The sequence below is a fragment of the Drosophila santomea genome, chromosome 3R, assembly GCF_016746245.2.
Source record: "Drosophila santomea strain STO CAGO 1482 chromosome 3R, Prin_Dsan_1.1, whole genome shotgun sequence".
Taxonomy (NCBI): Eukaryota; Metazoa; Arthropoda; class Insecta; order Diptera; family Drosophilidae; genus Drosophila; species Drosophila santomea.
The window spans coordinates 28,865,288-28,881,389 of record NC_053019.2 but is presented as its reverse complement, the minus strand read 5'-3'; the positions used below and the strand labels follow the sequence as shown (position 1 = coordinate 28,881,389).

The window sequence follows — 16,102 nt, the reverse complement described above, 5'->3', positions numbered from 1 at the left end:
CTCATATTTGATTTATAATATATTTTGGCAATTCAAAATGGAGATGATCGAAAGAGAGTGAGATATGTTTAAATTCGCCTTCATTTTCTTTTCAATAGAGAAATTTTAGTAAATAACAAATTTCAAATAAACAATTATATGAACAAAATTCTCTTATAATTTATTAATAAATTTTACAATAAATCTGCACAATATTTGATATCGGAAAATTATTTTAGATTAAACGGTTTTGCTTGTTTTTGTTTGATAACTATGTTACCCATTAAAATTCAATAAAGATTTCTATAAATTAAAACATAAATTATATGACTTCAACATACCTTTGTTTAATCGTTAAGTAACATTCCAAAGTTGGTTGTCAACGAAATATATACAACACAAACGCGTCGTTTTATATACATTTTTATTATATTACATCGAAAGAACCGAGCACTGGACGCACACACATTAATTCCAGGAAGGAATCGAAGAACTTTAGAAAAATTTTTATCGAAATTAAGTATTAATTGCGAACAAAAATGTTTAACAGTATGCGTACATTGGTCGCGCTTGCACTTTTCCCGAAAATAACTAAGAGCTGAGCGCGCACACCCCTCTTTTTAGTCAAGAACCGAAAAACAACTGAAAGCAAATCATCTGTCTCAATAAAGTTTTACTTCACAAGGAGGCGAGAACGATCTCTGTCGTGTCTCTCTCTCTCTCTTTGCAGCTGACTTTTTAAGGTTTCAATAAACACCACATATAAAGCAGGTGCCCAAAAGCTTGTTATGGCAGAACAGATTACCAAACATGCAAATATATAAACGTAACCTTGTTTTTACATAGCAAATCGTTTGAGCAATAAATAAAATTGTTGGTGTGAGTCTCAACTTAAAAATAGAGATTGTAAATAAAATACAAAATAGGGTTTGTTAAAGAAATTGTCAATACGCATGTATACGGCGATTGCTTTTTCTACAGAAAGAGCAGTTGCAAAAACACAATTAGCTGGAAGAGCAATGGGGGTATAATTGATTTACAGTACATATATACGTCGATTGGCTTTTCTATAGAAAGAGCAGCTGCAAAACCACAATTAGCGAAAGAGCAAAAGAGTAAAAATACCGAGGACAGACCGTTGGACAAAAAATATTGGTCGTTAGTATTAATTGAGCTATCGATATCGATAGTGTTATCGCATTATCGAATGGCCAAAAATACTAAGAACAGACCGTTCCATTAACATACCGATTTCTTAGATATACTAGAAAACTAACATTCAGTATTTTTACAAACGATCTGCTGTCGGTATTTCAGCAGAACCCAGGTACGTGCATACTTCGTTTTTTCGTCAGGGTGGGTGTGCGCAAAAATCGGTCGGCAAGCAATTCAAAAGTTAGAGCAATCGGAGCGAACTAAAAGAGAGAAGAACTTACTAAATTGTAAAAGAAAAATAAAAAGGCTAACCGACTCGGCGAGCTGTGTTTATTTCGACAAGTATTTAAATATTTGGAGTGCAAGCCAAGGCGAAGGAAGTGGAAGGACAAGCAACGAAATCGTGCTCTTATCCGTTCCTGTACTGTGTCTCTCTTTCGCTGCGAGAGTGAATGTGTTGGTGTGAGTGTAGAAATTTGCAAGAACAGCAACGCCAATAAACGAGGAATCGAGAAAAAAACGCAGTGGCGCGTGAATCACGAGCAATCTGAATCATCTCCCTACGGCAATACCTGTTTCTGTTGGCGAATACTTTATTGCAAATAAATCCCAAAAGATGGAGCACCACGAGGACAACGCGCAATTGGACAACTACTTGCAGAACCGGCTGGCCGAATGCCTGCAAATTTCCGGAGGCGCCGGCGAGCATAATCCTCATGTTGGAGACGCTACTGGGGACAACTGCTCCGCTCCTGTCATCGCGGCCTCAAAGTCGGAAGAAGTCGACGCGGAAGAAGACGAGGAGTGGAAGTACATACACGAGGTGCAGCAGAGTGAAAAGATTCAACAGGAAATGCTTTCCCTGACAAAGGAGACTGGCAATGGTTTTGGACCCGTACTAGACCCTGAGAATCACGTCCTCGGAAACGGAGCTGCCGCGGGCTTCAATCTGGCCTACGAAGAGGACGTGGAAGTGATCAAGAACGATGGTGACTTTTCCACAAATTCTAACACCACTACTTCAACGGACGAGGTGGTAGCCCAGCAGATCCAGAAGGCAGACCAGTTGGTGGAGCAGCTTCAACAGCAGCAGTTAGAACCGCAAGAAGTTCATGAGGATCTCCGTCAGGAAGACGAGGATGAGCACAGCTCCGTAGCCACTACTTATGGAACCAGCAGTCTCAGTGAGAACAATTCCTCGCCTTTAAACCACGAAGAGGTCTTAATGGCGGCCCAACCAGTTGGTAAAGAGCTGTTAGTGGGCTTCGACAACAAGGAGAACTGCGATTTTGTTAAAGAACTGGAGGAAAACCACTCTCATCTAAATCCCAATGCTGTGGCCTTTGTGCCTTGCTTTGGGTCACAGCCGTCGTCTCCCCTTCCGGCTGCTGAAGATCCCCTGCCCCGCCAATTTCTACCGGGGGGAGCCCTCGACGATCTGGTGGCGGAAAGTCCGCGCAAAGAATTCGCCAGGATCAACATGGATGCTATTGCGGTGCCCGATGAGCGGGAATTTGACATTGAAGCGGATATGCGACCTCACGAACTAGAGCAGGAATCTGACATTTTTGGAGCAGGAAACCTTGAGATGCAGTTGTTGAATGGTTTAGGAACCGCTGAGCCAGCAGCCTTAAGGGATGTTCTGGATCATGGTCCAGAAACAAGTGTCGATATGGACTTGCCTCTAGAGCAGGTGGCGGACGGCGCCGACATCATGAAACAATCAATTTATGCCGAGCACAACGCCTCCATTGAAGATATTCTAAATTCCGTGCAACCTTTGCCCATTCAGACAGGTGATGACAAGGAACTAATTCATGTGGAGGAGAAAGAAAGTGTTTCAAAGTCGCCTTCTACAGAGGAACTTCAGTTTCACTGCGATTTTCCAAACAATCAGGACTCGCACACATTGCTCAATAACATTCAGCGAGATCCAATGCAAGCTTCATTTTACTTGGAAAATACCTCGATGAAGGCGCAAGAGGACCACCAGGAGCTAAAGCAGCTACCCGCTGAGTGCTCTGATATTTTTGCCGACCAGAGTTTGTTGCTAGACACCAGTGCACCGCAGTTTAGCTCTGAAGCAGACTCTCCTGTGTCGAAATTGGAGCTGGAGTCCCAGCAAGCCGGCATTGAAGACATCACGCCTTCTCCCCTTTCCTCCACTGCGGAGAAACATCTGGTTGAAGACACCAAGGAGTTGGTTGGGGAGTGTACGTTGAATCCGGAATCCCATCTCTTTGGGGTTATTTCATCCGAAGCTCCTCCACAGGTAAGCTGATAAACCGGAGAAAGGTGGCAAAAGCTATTATTAATGCAAACTTCATTTGAAATCCCAAGTTTCTGAGATTAATCATTAAATTTGTTGGTATACTGTTTTGTCGTTGAGTTTCGCATCTGCATGTGCCGCTACCCCGTCAGTGCATTTCATACATTCTCAAAATCTTCTCTTTTCGCTCTTTCAGAATCTTTTAAGTGATTCTAGGACTGACCTTTTGAAAATATTTATATATTTTTAAATATTTATTATATTTTAAATTAGTAGTATTTAGTATTATATTTTAAACTTTTAACGCGCAGTTTGGGTTTCAAAGTTAAAAATAACTTTCGGACGCAATTAAAAAATGACTTTAAATATGTCTTAAAGTTGAATACATAAATTTTTAATTTTTATAATATAATTAGAAAATAGTAATATACATATTTAGTATGTTTGTACATATTATATATGTCTTTTTCTGATGAGTTATGTATTCTTTAAATTGAATTCTAACTTATTTATTATTGGAGTGTACACTTTTTACTTTTCCACTTTGTCCTGGGGTGCGTCATTTGGCTCGCTCTCGTTGCTCTGTCGACATTGCTGTTTCCTACGCTCTCCCTTTGTTTGTTGCATTTGGGTGGGGTTGCTTTTTGTTGTTGGACGAGGGGTACTCAATTTTTTCAACCAACAGGACACACTAGCGTTTTCCATTGACAGGAATAGGGTGTTAGGTTTGGTAAGGACGAGTTTTGTGTTTATTTGGTATTCTGCCTTTTGATTTTAAAGTATAATATTTGGTTTAAACCTATTTAGGTTTAGACAACTAAAAACGTTGGATTGGAAATTTATTTAAATTTGTAAAAAGCTTTTTTCTATCTGTATACTAACGTTTTTGAAAAGTAAAAATTTTCCAGTGACCAATTACCTGAAATTCTTATTTTAATGTATGGTTTTAGCTCGATTTAAGATTTTTATGAGCTGAGTTCGAATGGAACTTTGCTCTCTCCACAGCTCTCTTTTCGTCTGCAATCTGCACAACTACAAGTACCAATAATAAAAAGCTAATGGCGTTGCCAACGACTGTAAGAACTGGCAGTCTTTTCGCTTCGTTGCGAGTCCCAATTCAAACTTTAATGCAATGTATGTACACTTGATCACACACAGACACGCTTTTATAATTAGAACCGCAATATAAAGTGCATTTACTAACAGAGATGCACAAAAATACAGTAAGTTTTAAAGCAGTAGCAAAATAGAGGATAGAGACAACTATGAATTTTTTAATTCGGTCATCACATATACATATGCATGTGCATACGGTTGGTTTTCGCGTGCATGCACATATATGTATGTATGAAACGTACTTACCTTGCTGTTTGCTTTTGTTTATTGCCTTTACTTATTCCATTGACTGCATACTACATTTTGATTTTAAATATTCAACTGGTAAAATAAAATGATTCTGATCCTATCAAGTAGTTATATTCTAAACTGGGAGTAGGGATCACGTTGAATGAGCTATATGTCCATCTGTTTAAATGTCGGGATCCCAGGAAATATAAATGCTAGAAAATTAGATTAGATATGCAGATTCCAAAAACGTATGTAGATCCAGCGAAAGTTTGTTTCCGTATGTTGCCACCGCCCAAAACTCCCACGCCCACACTTCGCCCTACCCCGACTGATTATCTGGTATCTGATCGTCGAGGAAATCGATTATTGCATTCTCTCTTGCTTAAATTATGATTGTTGTACGGGTAATTTTAAATAAGCATTTATTACAATTTGATTCTGATGCACTAATCAAAGTTGTTTTTTAATTTTCACCTTATCAAAGACAGCCTCGACTTTAATCAAACGAATGAAAACAATATAGGAAAACATGTCAAATGCGCAAATATGTTCACGCGCCTGAGTAATGATTCACTTTTTGCGTTTTCCAAATCCAGTCAAGAACTGCGGGGGAAATCTATAGGTAAAAAGTGTTTTTTTTTTTTAATTCTGCAGCTATTTACAAAATTCGTATGATAGTTATCTGAATCTTTTTTAGGTAATTCAGGTGTATACCATTTTCATAGTTTAAATGATTATAAGGTAAGATGGTAGAAGAAAATATGCTGCATTTATGGGAAAAAGTATTTATTTAACACTTAAGTACACACAGTTGTAGCGAATGTAAGTCGAGGGAATTTATTTGTAATGCAATATTTAAAATTTTTAAAACATCTTTTAGTGAACTACCTTTAAGAACTGTTCAATAACAATTTATTTAGATGATCACAGTTGCACATTGCATTTCCTTTGATTCATAGTTTGGCTATGTCCTCTTGTCCCCTGGCCTGTTTATATTTAAATGGCAAAAATCCTCTGCCAAGTCCCAGTTCATGTCACATCATATTAAGTGTTTTGCCCCTGCAACGCATGGGATAATTAATTCTGAGATCAGTAATGGAAGCTAGGAGGCAAATTATGGCATATGTCGCGTCAGATTTTGGGATATGAATATAGTTAATTCGTAGCTGGAGGTAGTGTGTGTGGAGTGCATTGGCACAATGCTTCAGGGATCGTTAATCTAAAATCCGATATGATGTGTGATTTTAGTTAAAAGTCAACATTTTTGTAACCCAAATTTCAACATATAGTAAATATCTTGGAAATATATGAAATCTATTGTTGGTATTTGTTAACCTAGTTTCAGTAGTTTAATTTATTAAAAAATATCATTTTTGTTAAATTGTTTCGATATTTTGAATTGAAGCTAAAGGGGCCAAACTGTGTTAATTTTTATACTTGTTGGGTTTTATTTGTAAAAGCTTAAAATCTATAGATACATTTGATTGAAAGTTATTGAAATGAAACTGTCAATGTACGGTTGCCTAACCACCGAATTTGAGTTCCGATAAGAGTTCTGAATATCAGAATCACTGTCTATTTTTTCTTAAGCTTGGGGCCAATGGAAAACAAGAAAGAACGCTATAGTCGAGTTCCCCGACTATCTGATACCCGTTACTCAGCTAGTGAAAGTGCGAAGGAGACACTGACAGTTTTTGGCGGTTTGTGGGCGTTAGAGTGGGCGTGGCAAAAAGTTTTCTTGCAAGTCGATAGAAATTTACAAAACTGATACAAAAATGAAAAAATATCAAAACATTTTTCAAAACTGTGGGCGTGGCAGCTTTGGGCGGTTTGTGGGCGTTAGAGTGGGCATGGCAAAAAGTTTTTTAACAAATCGATAGAAATTTACAAGACCAATACAGAAATGAAAAAATATTTAAACATTTTTCAAAAGTGTGGGCGTGGCAGTTTTGTGCGGTTTGTGGGCGTTAGAGTGGGCGTGGCAGCATGATTCGACAAACTTGCGCTGCGTCTATGCCCCTGGAGTCTGTATGCCTAATCTCAACTTTCTAGCTTTCGTAGTTCCTGAGATCTCGACGTTCATACGGACAGACAGACGGACGGACAGACAGACGGACGGACAGACGGACATGGCCAAATCGACTCGGCTATTGATCCTGATCAAGAATATATATACTTTATATGGTCGGAAACGCTTCCTTCTGCCTGTTACATACTTTTCAACGAATCTAGTATACCCTTTTACTCTACGAGTAACGGGTATAAAAATTTGAATAAGAGCGTTGCTGTTTCCCATCTATTTTCCACGGACTGCTTCCTGTTTATTTTTCATTTTTAAACTAGTGTTCGTGTACTGGCTAACAAACTTTGCCAGGTGTTTTATTACCACTTGGGCCATTACCAATTTCATCCGTCTGTGCAAAAAATTGTTGTCTGCTTGCTGTTCATTCTTTTCGTATCGCACATTTCACATTATGAATTTGCTAGTTTGCCTTCAATTTTCCATCCCCATTTTTTCTTTCATCGTGCAACTGTTTTTTTAATAGCTTAGCTTTGAGTATTTCGTTTTATAGTCAGAATTCCGGTGCGAGTTGGCCAAGAAAGCTAGTCAATTTCATGGCGCGGCTCTGTTCTAATGTTAGTAACCAAATGTAATGCGGTTGCTTTCTAAATTTATTTATCTCTCTTTTTATTCAATTCCAAAATTCATCTTTGGTTGATTTTTAAGCTTTCACATAAAAAAGGTTATGTGAAATAGTGGTTAAAGATTCGCTTTTGGAATTTTTATAAAAACGTGTATATCTAAATTTTTTTGTTTCTAGCAGGAAATGTACCAGTTCTCAAAAATTAAAAGTTAACGCGCCATTCTGTGCTTAGAGTTTTAATTTTTTATCAATAGGTTAGTCCACTTTGACGGTCTGTTTGATCTCAGAAATCTCTGCTATGCTGGATAGAGTGTTGGGAATTCATATTCCAATTTTGTATTTATAATTAACTTTTAAATTTGTCTATACCTTTCAGTGCATATATATTTTTATACCCGTTACTCGTAGTGTAAAAGGGTATACTAGATTCGTTGAAAAGTATGTAACAGGCAGAAGCGTTTCCGACCATATAAAGTATATATATTTTTGATCAGGATCAATAGCCGAGTCGATCTGGCCGTGCCCGTCTGTCCGTCCGTCTGTCCGTCCGTCTGTCCGTCCGTATGAACGTCGAGATCTCAGGAACTACAAAAGCTAGAAAGTTGAGATTAAGCATACAGACTCCAGAGACATAGAAGCAGCGCAAGTTTGTCGATTCATGTTGCCACGCCCACTCTCACGCCCACAAACCGCCCAAAACTGCCACGCCCACACTTTTGAAAAATGTTTTGATATTTTTTCATTTTTGTATTGGTCTTGTAAATTTCTATTGATTTGCCACGCCCACTCTAACGCCCACAAACCGCCCAAAGCTGCTACGTTCACACTTTTGAAAAATGTTTTGATATTTTTTCATTTTTATATTGGTCTTGTAAATTTCTATCGATTTGCCAAAAAACTTTCAGCCACGCCCACTATAACGCCTACAAACCGCCAAAAATTGTGTTTAAGACTCTCCTTCTCCCTTCCACTAGCTGAGTAACGGGTATCAGATAGTCGGGGAACTCGACTTGTTTTAATTTGGGACAATTACTTTAAAGCTGGTAAGGTAGCACTTAAAGTAGCACAGTCAAGTAACAATTTTTTACAAATACTGGTCAATGAGACGTCTTAAGCTCAAATGTAAGCTTAAAGTACTACTTATGCAGAAGGTTTTAATTTTGAATACAATTTTTAATAAATTACGTTAATTGGACCCAATAAAGTGGTTGCCTGTTTAAACATCCCTAGGGAATATCATTCTGTATAACGCAGGTCACTTCTGACTCACAAAATGCATTTTCGGTGTCTTTCTTTTGTTCCGATTTGTATACTTTTTTGCTAGTTTAAAAATAGAAATTACAAAGCCGGGAACACTCATTAGTAAGTTCGCACTAATAAAACCACGCACACAAACGCGTCCAATTCAAATGTGAAGAAGTCTATCTCGCTTTGTTGAGAATTGTATACGAAATTATTTTTCTCTTTGAGAGGAGGTACTTAGAGAGAATCGAAATGGAAAGTTGTTGTCTAGTGCGACGACTATCAGATACCCATTCCTTGCCTAAGAAATTGTATAAAATATACTAGCTAAGTAAACCCAAAATTTAACACATGTTTAACTTCCGTTCTTAGGGAAGAAACGTCGCTGACGAAACGTTTTTTCCACTATTAGTACGTTGTACGTTGTTCAGATGCTATATTTTTTTAATAAAAGTTTTGATTTTTGACCTTTTAATCTTTTAATTTTATATATCTATCAACTCCATAAGAGCAAATTCATGTAGATATAGTAATCACCTCCGCAAACTCTCATGGTGCTCTTAGTCACTACGTGGACTGCCGCCCACAGTGATTTTGTGCTTATGTGTAAGTAAAAACCCTGGATGTCGTTATTACATTCCTTTTTGGGCACTATGAATGGCTATGCCTTACTCCCATTTGTGTCTTACTGAATACCCTTTTAATTTTTTAACGAGCCGATCGAATATTGAATACTAAAAAGGAGGGGAGGGTTACACATATATATAGTAATACGTTATTTGTTATAAACGCCGTGTATGTTGCACTTAATATTAGTGTTGGTTGGCTATTGCGCTATATACAGCATAAACATTTTGTCTTTCCATTTTGCCTTTCCTAACATACCTAAAAAAGTTAAAGAAAAATTAAGCATTTTGTGTATTTCTTTTTATATTTTATTCATCAAACATACAAATTGGCATTGGTTTTGGTTGCTTACGCAAAATTGTTGATGTCATCGTTGCGTTCTCTTTGCAGATTTTTGGCAAGCACAAATGCCATGCTCTTATACACTCATGCATGAGCTAGTGAGCAAGTAGTGTATGAGTTACTCATTGCCAGTTTTTCATTCTTCCGTTTCTTTAAGTACTAAAATGGAAATAAATTCTCGCAAACTACTACAACCATATTGTGATGTTGATAAAGAACATTTTAGGGACGGACAATATTTGTTTTTAATGGCGTTAAAAACTTTTAAGTAATGTTTTTACACGACTTTTAGGGGTATAATAAATGATTTACTAATGAGGGCGATTTTGTTAAGTTCATACATTTTCGAGAGAGTAACCAGCGCAGCAAAGAAAAACAAATTTATCGGCCAGCTAAATTTCTATGAGCTGACAGCGACAGGAACTAATATGAAATGTTCCAAACAATGATCGCTATTATTACAACTGATTGAGTGGAAGGCTTCCTTGTCCCACGTCTATGAAACATTTTAAAAAACACCTTACTTTTAAAAAAGTAACCATTTTATAAATTTGGCGATGAGTCATGACAAATATCTAATATAAATGTGAACTAAGCTAAGAGAGCTTAGTCTGTCTAAGCCCCGTTTTGTATTTTATGCCTTTCGGTCTTGTTCGCTTCAGCTCACTTTTAACCCCATTACGCTTGAGCAACAGTCCAAGCCGAGAGTGGAGTGGTGGTCAAAATGAGGTTAACTGCAAAAAGAAAAAATTAATAAAAATTTAAAAAGAAAAGCAAAGTACCTTCCTTATTTTTAATCGTTCGGTGCTCTAAATCACTATACATCCGACTTCGACAAAATGTCGTTAAAACAATTTGAAATTCTTTTAAAATACACTAATTTCTTAGATAAGGTTTTTAAAAATAGTTTAGTCAAGAATATAGGTATATAAGCTTATATATAATATATAAAAAACCAGATACTGTTTTAAGTGTAGCAAAAGAAAGTCAGACGCCCATTGAGCGAGTGAGCTAAAAGTGGAAAACAGCAACAGAGAGTTGGGAACGAGCCCCGTCCGATGGCAAATTGCCCCCGCTGGTGGCATTTACTGGTCAATGACATTTTAGAGTTTTAGAGCGCTTTGCTTTTGGTGCTGAGATATAGTCTTCGCGTGATAGAGGAAAAGTTCCATCATCGCCCTTCCATTCATCACATTTCCCGACACCTGCGGTAGCAGAATCCAAGGCTAACTCTATGTCACTACTTAAAGTTACATAGACCTTTCCCATTCGCATCTGTATGGTTTTTGGTAAATGTATTCCTGTTCGTTGTTGGTTTTTACCGCTCACTTAGAGTGTACACTTAGGCATGTAGTCAATTTGTAAATTTATTTTAAATCTTGCATAACTTACAATAAAAAAAGAAGCTAGCTTCGACTTGCAATAATATAAACAAACGTAATTTAAAAGAAATGGTGTATCCAATAATAGCTTGTATAATTGAATACTGCTAGTTTTGAATATCTTTCAAATCAATTAGCTGTGCCCGCATGTTGATCAAATTAAATAAAAAAATATATATTGTCGAGAAACTGGTGCATACAGAATCAAATAAAATCACCTTATGATAAGGTAAAGTTCTGATTTCAACATTTGAGACGAAAAGTGATTTGGCACTTTACTTTAAAAATTACAATTACATTACTTTAAAAATTAAAAGCTCGCTGAGTTCATAATAATTTTCATTCTTTGAAAAAAAATTTGTGTGTGTCTAAAATGCTTTAACTTCAGCGTAGAGTAATAACGTGTGTTGGATGCATGAAAAGGCATGGCAGACCCTCTCTTTTAAGTTTTGCAATTATGCTTTCTCTTTTGTGAGAAAATTGCAATCAAAGCAAGCAGAAATTGTCTAGCACCGTATTTTTTTTAACAGGTTAAAACACCACTTATACATCTTCTAAATAAATATTTATTTTTATTCAAGCTCATAAAAACTATTATAGTTTAGTCTTTTCATTACATATATAACAGTAGTTACTCTTTACTGTGATTAGTGTGTAATTTATGTTCGTTGATGATTTTTATAATGTTAAATAGCTACATAAAAAGGAAGCACCAAAGAAGTTTTATTTTTAAGCGTTGATAATCTTTCTCTTTTACTAGTAAACATTCACATCACTCACTTTGCTGTATTTTTCAGAACGACGAGGAGTACGCTGCCCTTAAATCAGTTTCCGGTTGTGAAACTCAAAACATTGATGAAATATCACCTGCATCGCAAGGTATTAATCCGTTTGCCCAGCCTTTCACACCGGCCCATCTGAAAACTCAGCAGGAGGATTTAGGAGGTATGCCTATAAATGCTTCCGAGGACTTCGCTATATGTGATAAAGATGCGAGTAAGTCTACAAAGAGAGAGGACCAAAGTGAGCAACAAGTCATCGCAAATGAGGAACTGCAAGACGCTGTTGGATATTTCATTCCCCAGGATGGAAATCTTGGCACTGAAAAGAACTTAGTTGCTGAAGACTGTGTAATCGAAAATATGCAGCCTGCATATTCGGAAGAGCGACTACCTATTGCTGTTTCAGAGGGGACACCACTTTTATCTCCTTCAAATGAGAAACTTTTGCCTGGTACTCCAGATGAGCAATTGCTGCCTTCTGCTTCGGAAAAGGAACTGCCCTCTGCTGATGCAGAGATGCAATTGTCAGTCGCTGCCGATGGTCAGCGACCGATGGTTTTGAGTGAAACTCAAAACATTGATGAAATATCACCTGCATCGCAAGATATTAATCCGTTTGCCCAGCCTTTCACACCGGCCCATCTGAAAACTCAGCAGGAGGATTTAGGAGGTATGCCTATAAATGCTTCCGAGAACTTCACAGAGATGCAATTGTCAGTCGCTGCCGATGGTCCGATAATTTCTCAGTTAGATGAAAATGTTATCTCAAGTAATAAACCTTTGGAAGATATTTTAGAAGTAGAAAAAAATATTGAAGTTGTGAAAACTTTGTCCAAAGTAACTTCTGTTGCTACTGTAGCTGGAGGTGCGGTTCCTGGTGCTACCAAACCCCATTCAGCGACCAAAGCAGGATCTACAGCAGCTAGTGCTAAACCGAAAACAGCATCCTTAGCAATGAAGAAGACTACACTGAGCACTACTTCTGTTTCCGGGACAAACAAGTTAGCCGGCCCACGTCCAAGTACCACCCGCCTTGGAACCAAAACTACAAGTATAGATACGAAAACTGTGACTACATCTGCAGGAACTGGAAACCCTCGAAAATCACTAAGCAGCATTGCCGCATCTACAGTAAAGCCACCGACCAAGTTAAGCAGTACTAGACCAGTTACAGCTCCAGTGAGCAAGGTAACATTAGGGGCCAAAACCTTAACAAACAAGCCGACTGCAAGTGGAACTACATCTGCTAATGCAACCAGGACAACACTTCGTAAACCAGCAACAAGTGGAACCGTAACTGGAGCCTCCTTAACTGCTCGACGACCAGTAACAAATGCTACAGGATCTGCTCCTAGCAGCGCTGCTTCAACAAAAGTTCGCCCTGCGGCCACAATGACAGCCCCAGTCAAGCCTAAAGTTTCGTCGCCGCGCAGCACCCTTTCTACCACCACCACTGTACGAAAGGTACCTAGCACGTGTGCTCCTTCCCTTTCTACTCGTAGCCCTACCAAGCAGCAAGCCAATGGATTAGGCAAAAATACCAGCTCTACCACCGCTTCCACTACTACCGCAACTATTACAAAATCGTTCACAGCTCGCCCAGCTCCTAAGTTTACGCATTCTGCTAGCTCCACCAATAACAATGGGAGTACAACACGACGATTACAGGTTCCTGGAAGCTCTACTACTACAACCACGTCGTCTTTCAGGAAGTCATCACCATCAAAGGCAGTGCCAGGCAAAGCTACATCTAAGCCACTGACACCGAGTTCCAAAGATGGCGCCACTAAGTCATCGCCGGTTGTATTAAAAGCTAGGAAGCCTACTTTGAATGGCAAGGAAGGGGTAGCACCATCACCCAAAAATACTTTAACCACTAATGGTCAGAGCAATGCGGAAGAAGTTGTCAAGCTTAACGGAAACGGACTTCAGGAAGAGGATAAGATTATTGAAGAGCAACCGTTTCATGACCAAGATGTCCTTGCCCAAAATGAAGTGTCCCTTTTGGACTTTTAATGTACATCCTAAATTCCAGATCACACAGTTAATATTACTTTATTAATACTGAGAACATATTAAGGAAAAGTGTTTAAAACGAACAGAAGAAAATTTAGAAGACTTAAACAGAAAAACGAGTAATACAATAGCATCCTGGTAACCAAATAAGGAATTTTTGCTCATTGTACTTATTTATATACGATTGCACTCTTGATTTCTTGCTGCATATTATTATAGTATTTTATTTAAAACAATAATGAACTATTTCAAATGAACGCGGAGTGAACGAATGTTTGTGCTATTTTGTAAAGAAAACGAAAGAAAAGTGTCACCAAGTGCTGCGTTATTTAAAGATTTAATATTTACGTTTGAAATGTTTTCAATATATTTTTTACTCACGTTCTTTATTGTATTCAATTGCGTCAACTTAAAAAAAAAAACAATTACAAATTGTCCTTTATCGAAAATAATTTTTGTTTTAATTTTGAGAAACACTAAAAATAATCAAACAAAAGAAACATTGTGTAGCAAGAACTAAAAAAGAAAGAAAATGCAAGTCAAACTATCGCCTTTTAGTCGGCATCCTAAAAAAAAATACCGAAATCTAAAACGAATTAAAGCTAATCCAACGAAAACCAAGGTTATTTGACCAGCGAAACTAGTAGACTGCTTATCTACAAAAAAAAAAATCTTAAGAGCACTTATAATTTTATTATTTAAAACAACTGAAAACACCTTACTTTTGAATTGGATTTATATTATAATAATGTGGAAATTGAGCAGCACTATAAACATGTTTAGTACAGAAATTAAACGAGAATAAGCTCTTTACCCAATGTAATCTCATAATTTCAAAAACAGTTCAAGAACGTTTTCCATTTCACATTTTATTACGTTTTGCTTCTAATAATTGTGACTCAGTTAAAAGTGTATTATTATATTTAATTTGTTGATTATGCCTCATGGATCAGAAAACTGAATGTATGCCCAGCACCCCTATACGGTCTCTATTAAGAATTGGTTGAAATGATGTGCTTACATTGTACTTCCCAGCACATGTCATTTTCTGATTTAACACTCCCGAAAACACTTTATATTTTAATTGGATTAAAAATATAATAATGTGGAAACTGAGCAGCACTATAAACAAGTTTAGTACAGAAATTAAACGAGAATAAGCTCTTACTCAGTGTAATCTCATAATTTAAAAAACAGTTTTAAAACGTTTTCTATTTCACATTTTATTTCGTTTTGCTTCTAATAATTGTGACTCAGTTAAAAGTGTATTATTATTTATAATTTGTTGATTATGCCACATGGATCAGAAAATTGAATGTATCCCCAGCACCCCTATACGCTCTCTATTTATATATGTGTTTAATACAAAACTACAATAATATAAAAATTAACAAGAAAATTTTTTTAAAATAATCTTTTTAGTTGTTTTATTTTTTAAATATTTTAGGCTTTGTGTTGGCATTATTTTATAAACTATGTGAAAGATAAAGTCACCAACTCTATTTTATTATACGAGAAGCCAATTTGCCTGCTTTTGTGAAAGTAAATCTCAAAATAAATAATATTAGAAACTATGTTGGAAACTATCAGGGTAACAAGAAACGCTAAGAGAGCACCTACTTATATAAGTAGTCAAGTTAAAAAAGTCAGTTGGTTTGCATTATAGTTTTCCAGAAATCCCGCACAGTGCCCTTCACTTTATTTTGCCTTATTAGTGATTTTCTACCTAAGCTACGAGTATATTACGATAATTATATTATATTTCTTATAAAACTAGGTCGAAAGCAACATGAGAGAGAGACTTACATAAAACAAACAAAAACGTAGGAGTAAGCCACTGAAAGAAAGAGTCTCTAGCACATTTTTTATAGCTTGAGCGAGTTATATGATTCGATTATAAACAGTGATTAGGGGATTCCCAATCGACAGAGACCTTTTCTTTTAGGTTGGCTTAACGTACTATTCGTTGCATTCAATCTTGTGACGATTTTTTATATACGTATTTAAATATAAAAATCATAAACAAAATTTTAGAACCATACATCACTGAAATTTAAAGTACTAATCTAAATGGCATTTACAAAAAAAATCAAAAGCACATAAATATATGTTAGACAGCAGAATCAGATTTCTGAGCATGAACAAAAAAAACATACATATAAAATACTACAAAAATGTATTACTAATAAATTAATTATACAAAGGATATTTACACATTTCTATACTTATTGAACAATAGCGGAACTGTATGTTGGGCAGCCATCCGGAAGAGCTAGGAACCTGTATACGAGTGCCGTGGCGAGATAACAAAATTGC

At 36.8% G+C, this 16,102-nt stretch overlaps 1 protein-coding gene across 1 annotated transcript; it reads left to right on the top strand.

The window, feature by feature from the left end:
• The first annotated feature begins 1,312 nt into the window (after positions 1 to 1,312).
• On the top strand, positions 1,313 to 15,199 carry LOC120454346 (205 kDa microtubule-associated protein). The gene is made up of 2 exons (XM_039639558.2): positions 1,313 to 3,406; positions 11,786 to 15,199. Exons 1-2 carry the CDS (start codon positions 1,751 to 1,753, stop codon positions 13,784 to 13,786), a joined length of 3,657 nt encoding a protein of 1,218 aa, XP_039495492.1. The 5' UTR covers positions 1,313 to 1,750; the 3' UTR covers positions 13,787 to 15,199.
• Positions 15,200 to 16,102: the final 903 nt, after the last annotated feature.

What these genes read in the sequence shown, in the direction of transcription:
- LOC120454346 (XM_039639558.2), top strand. Translation starts at nt 1,751, where the DNA reads ATGGAGCACCACGAGGACAACGCGCAATTGGACAACTACTTGCAGAAC. An exon ending in CATCCGAAGCTCCTCCACAG is followed by an intron (nt 3,407 to 11,785) that starts GTAAGCTGATAA and finishes TGTATTTTTCAG; the next exon opens with AACGACGAGGAGTACGCTGC.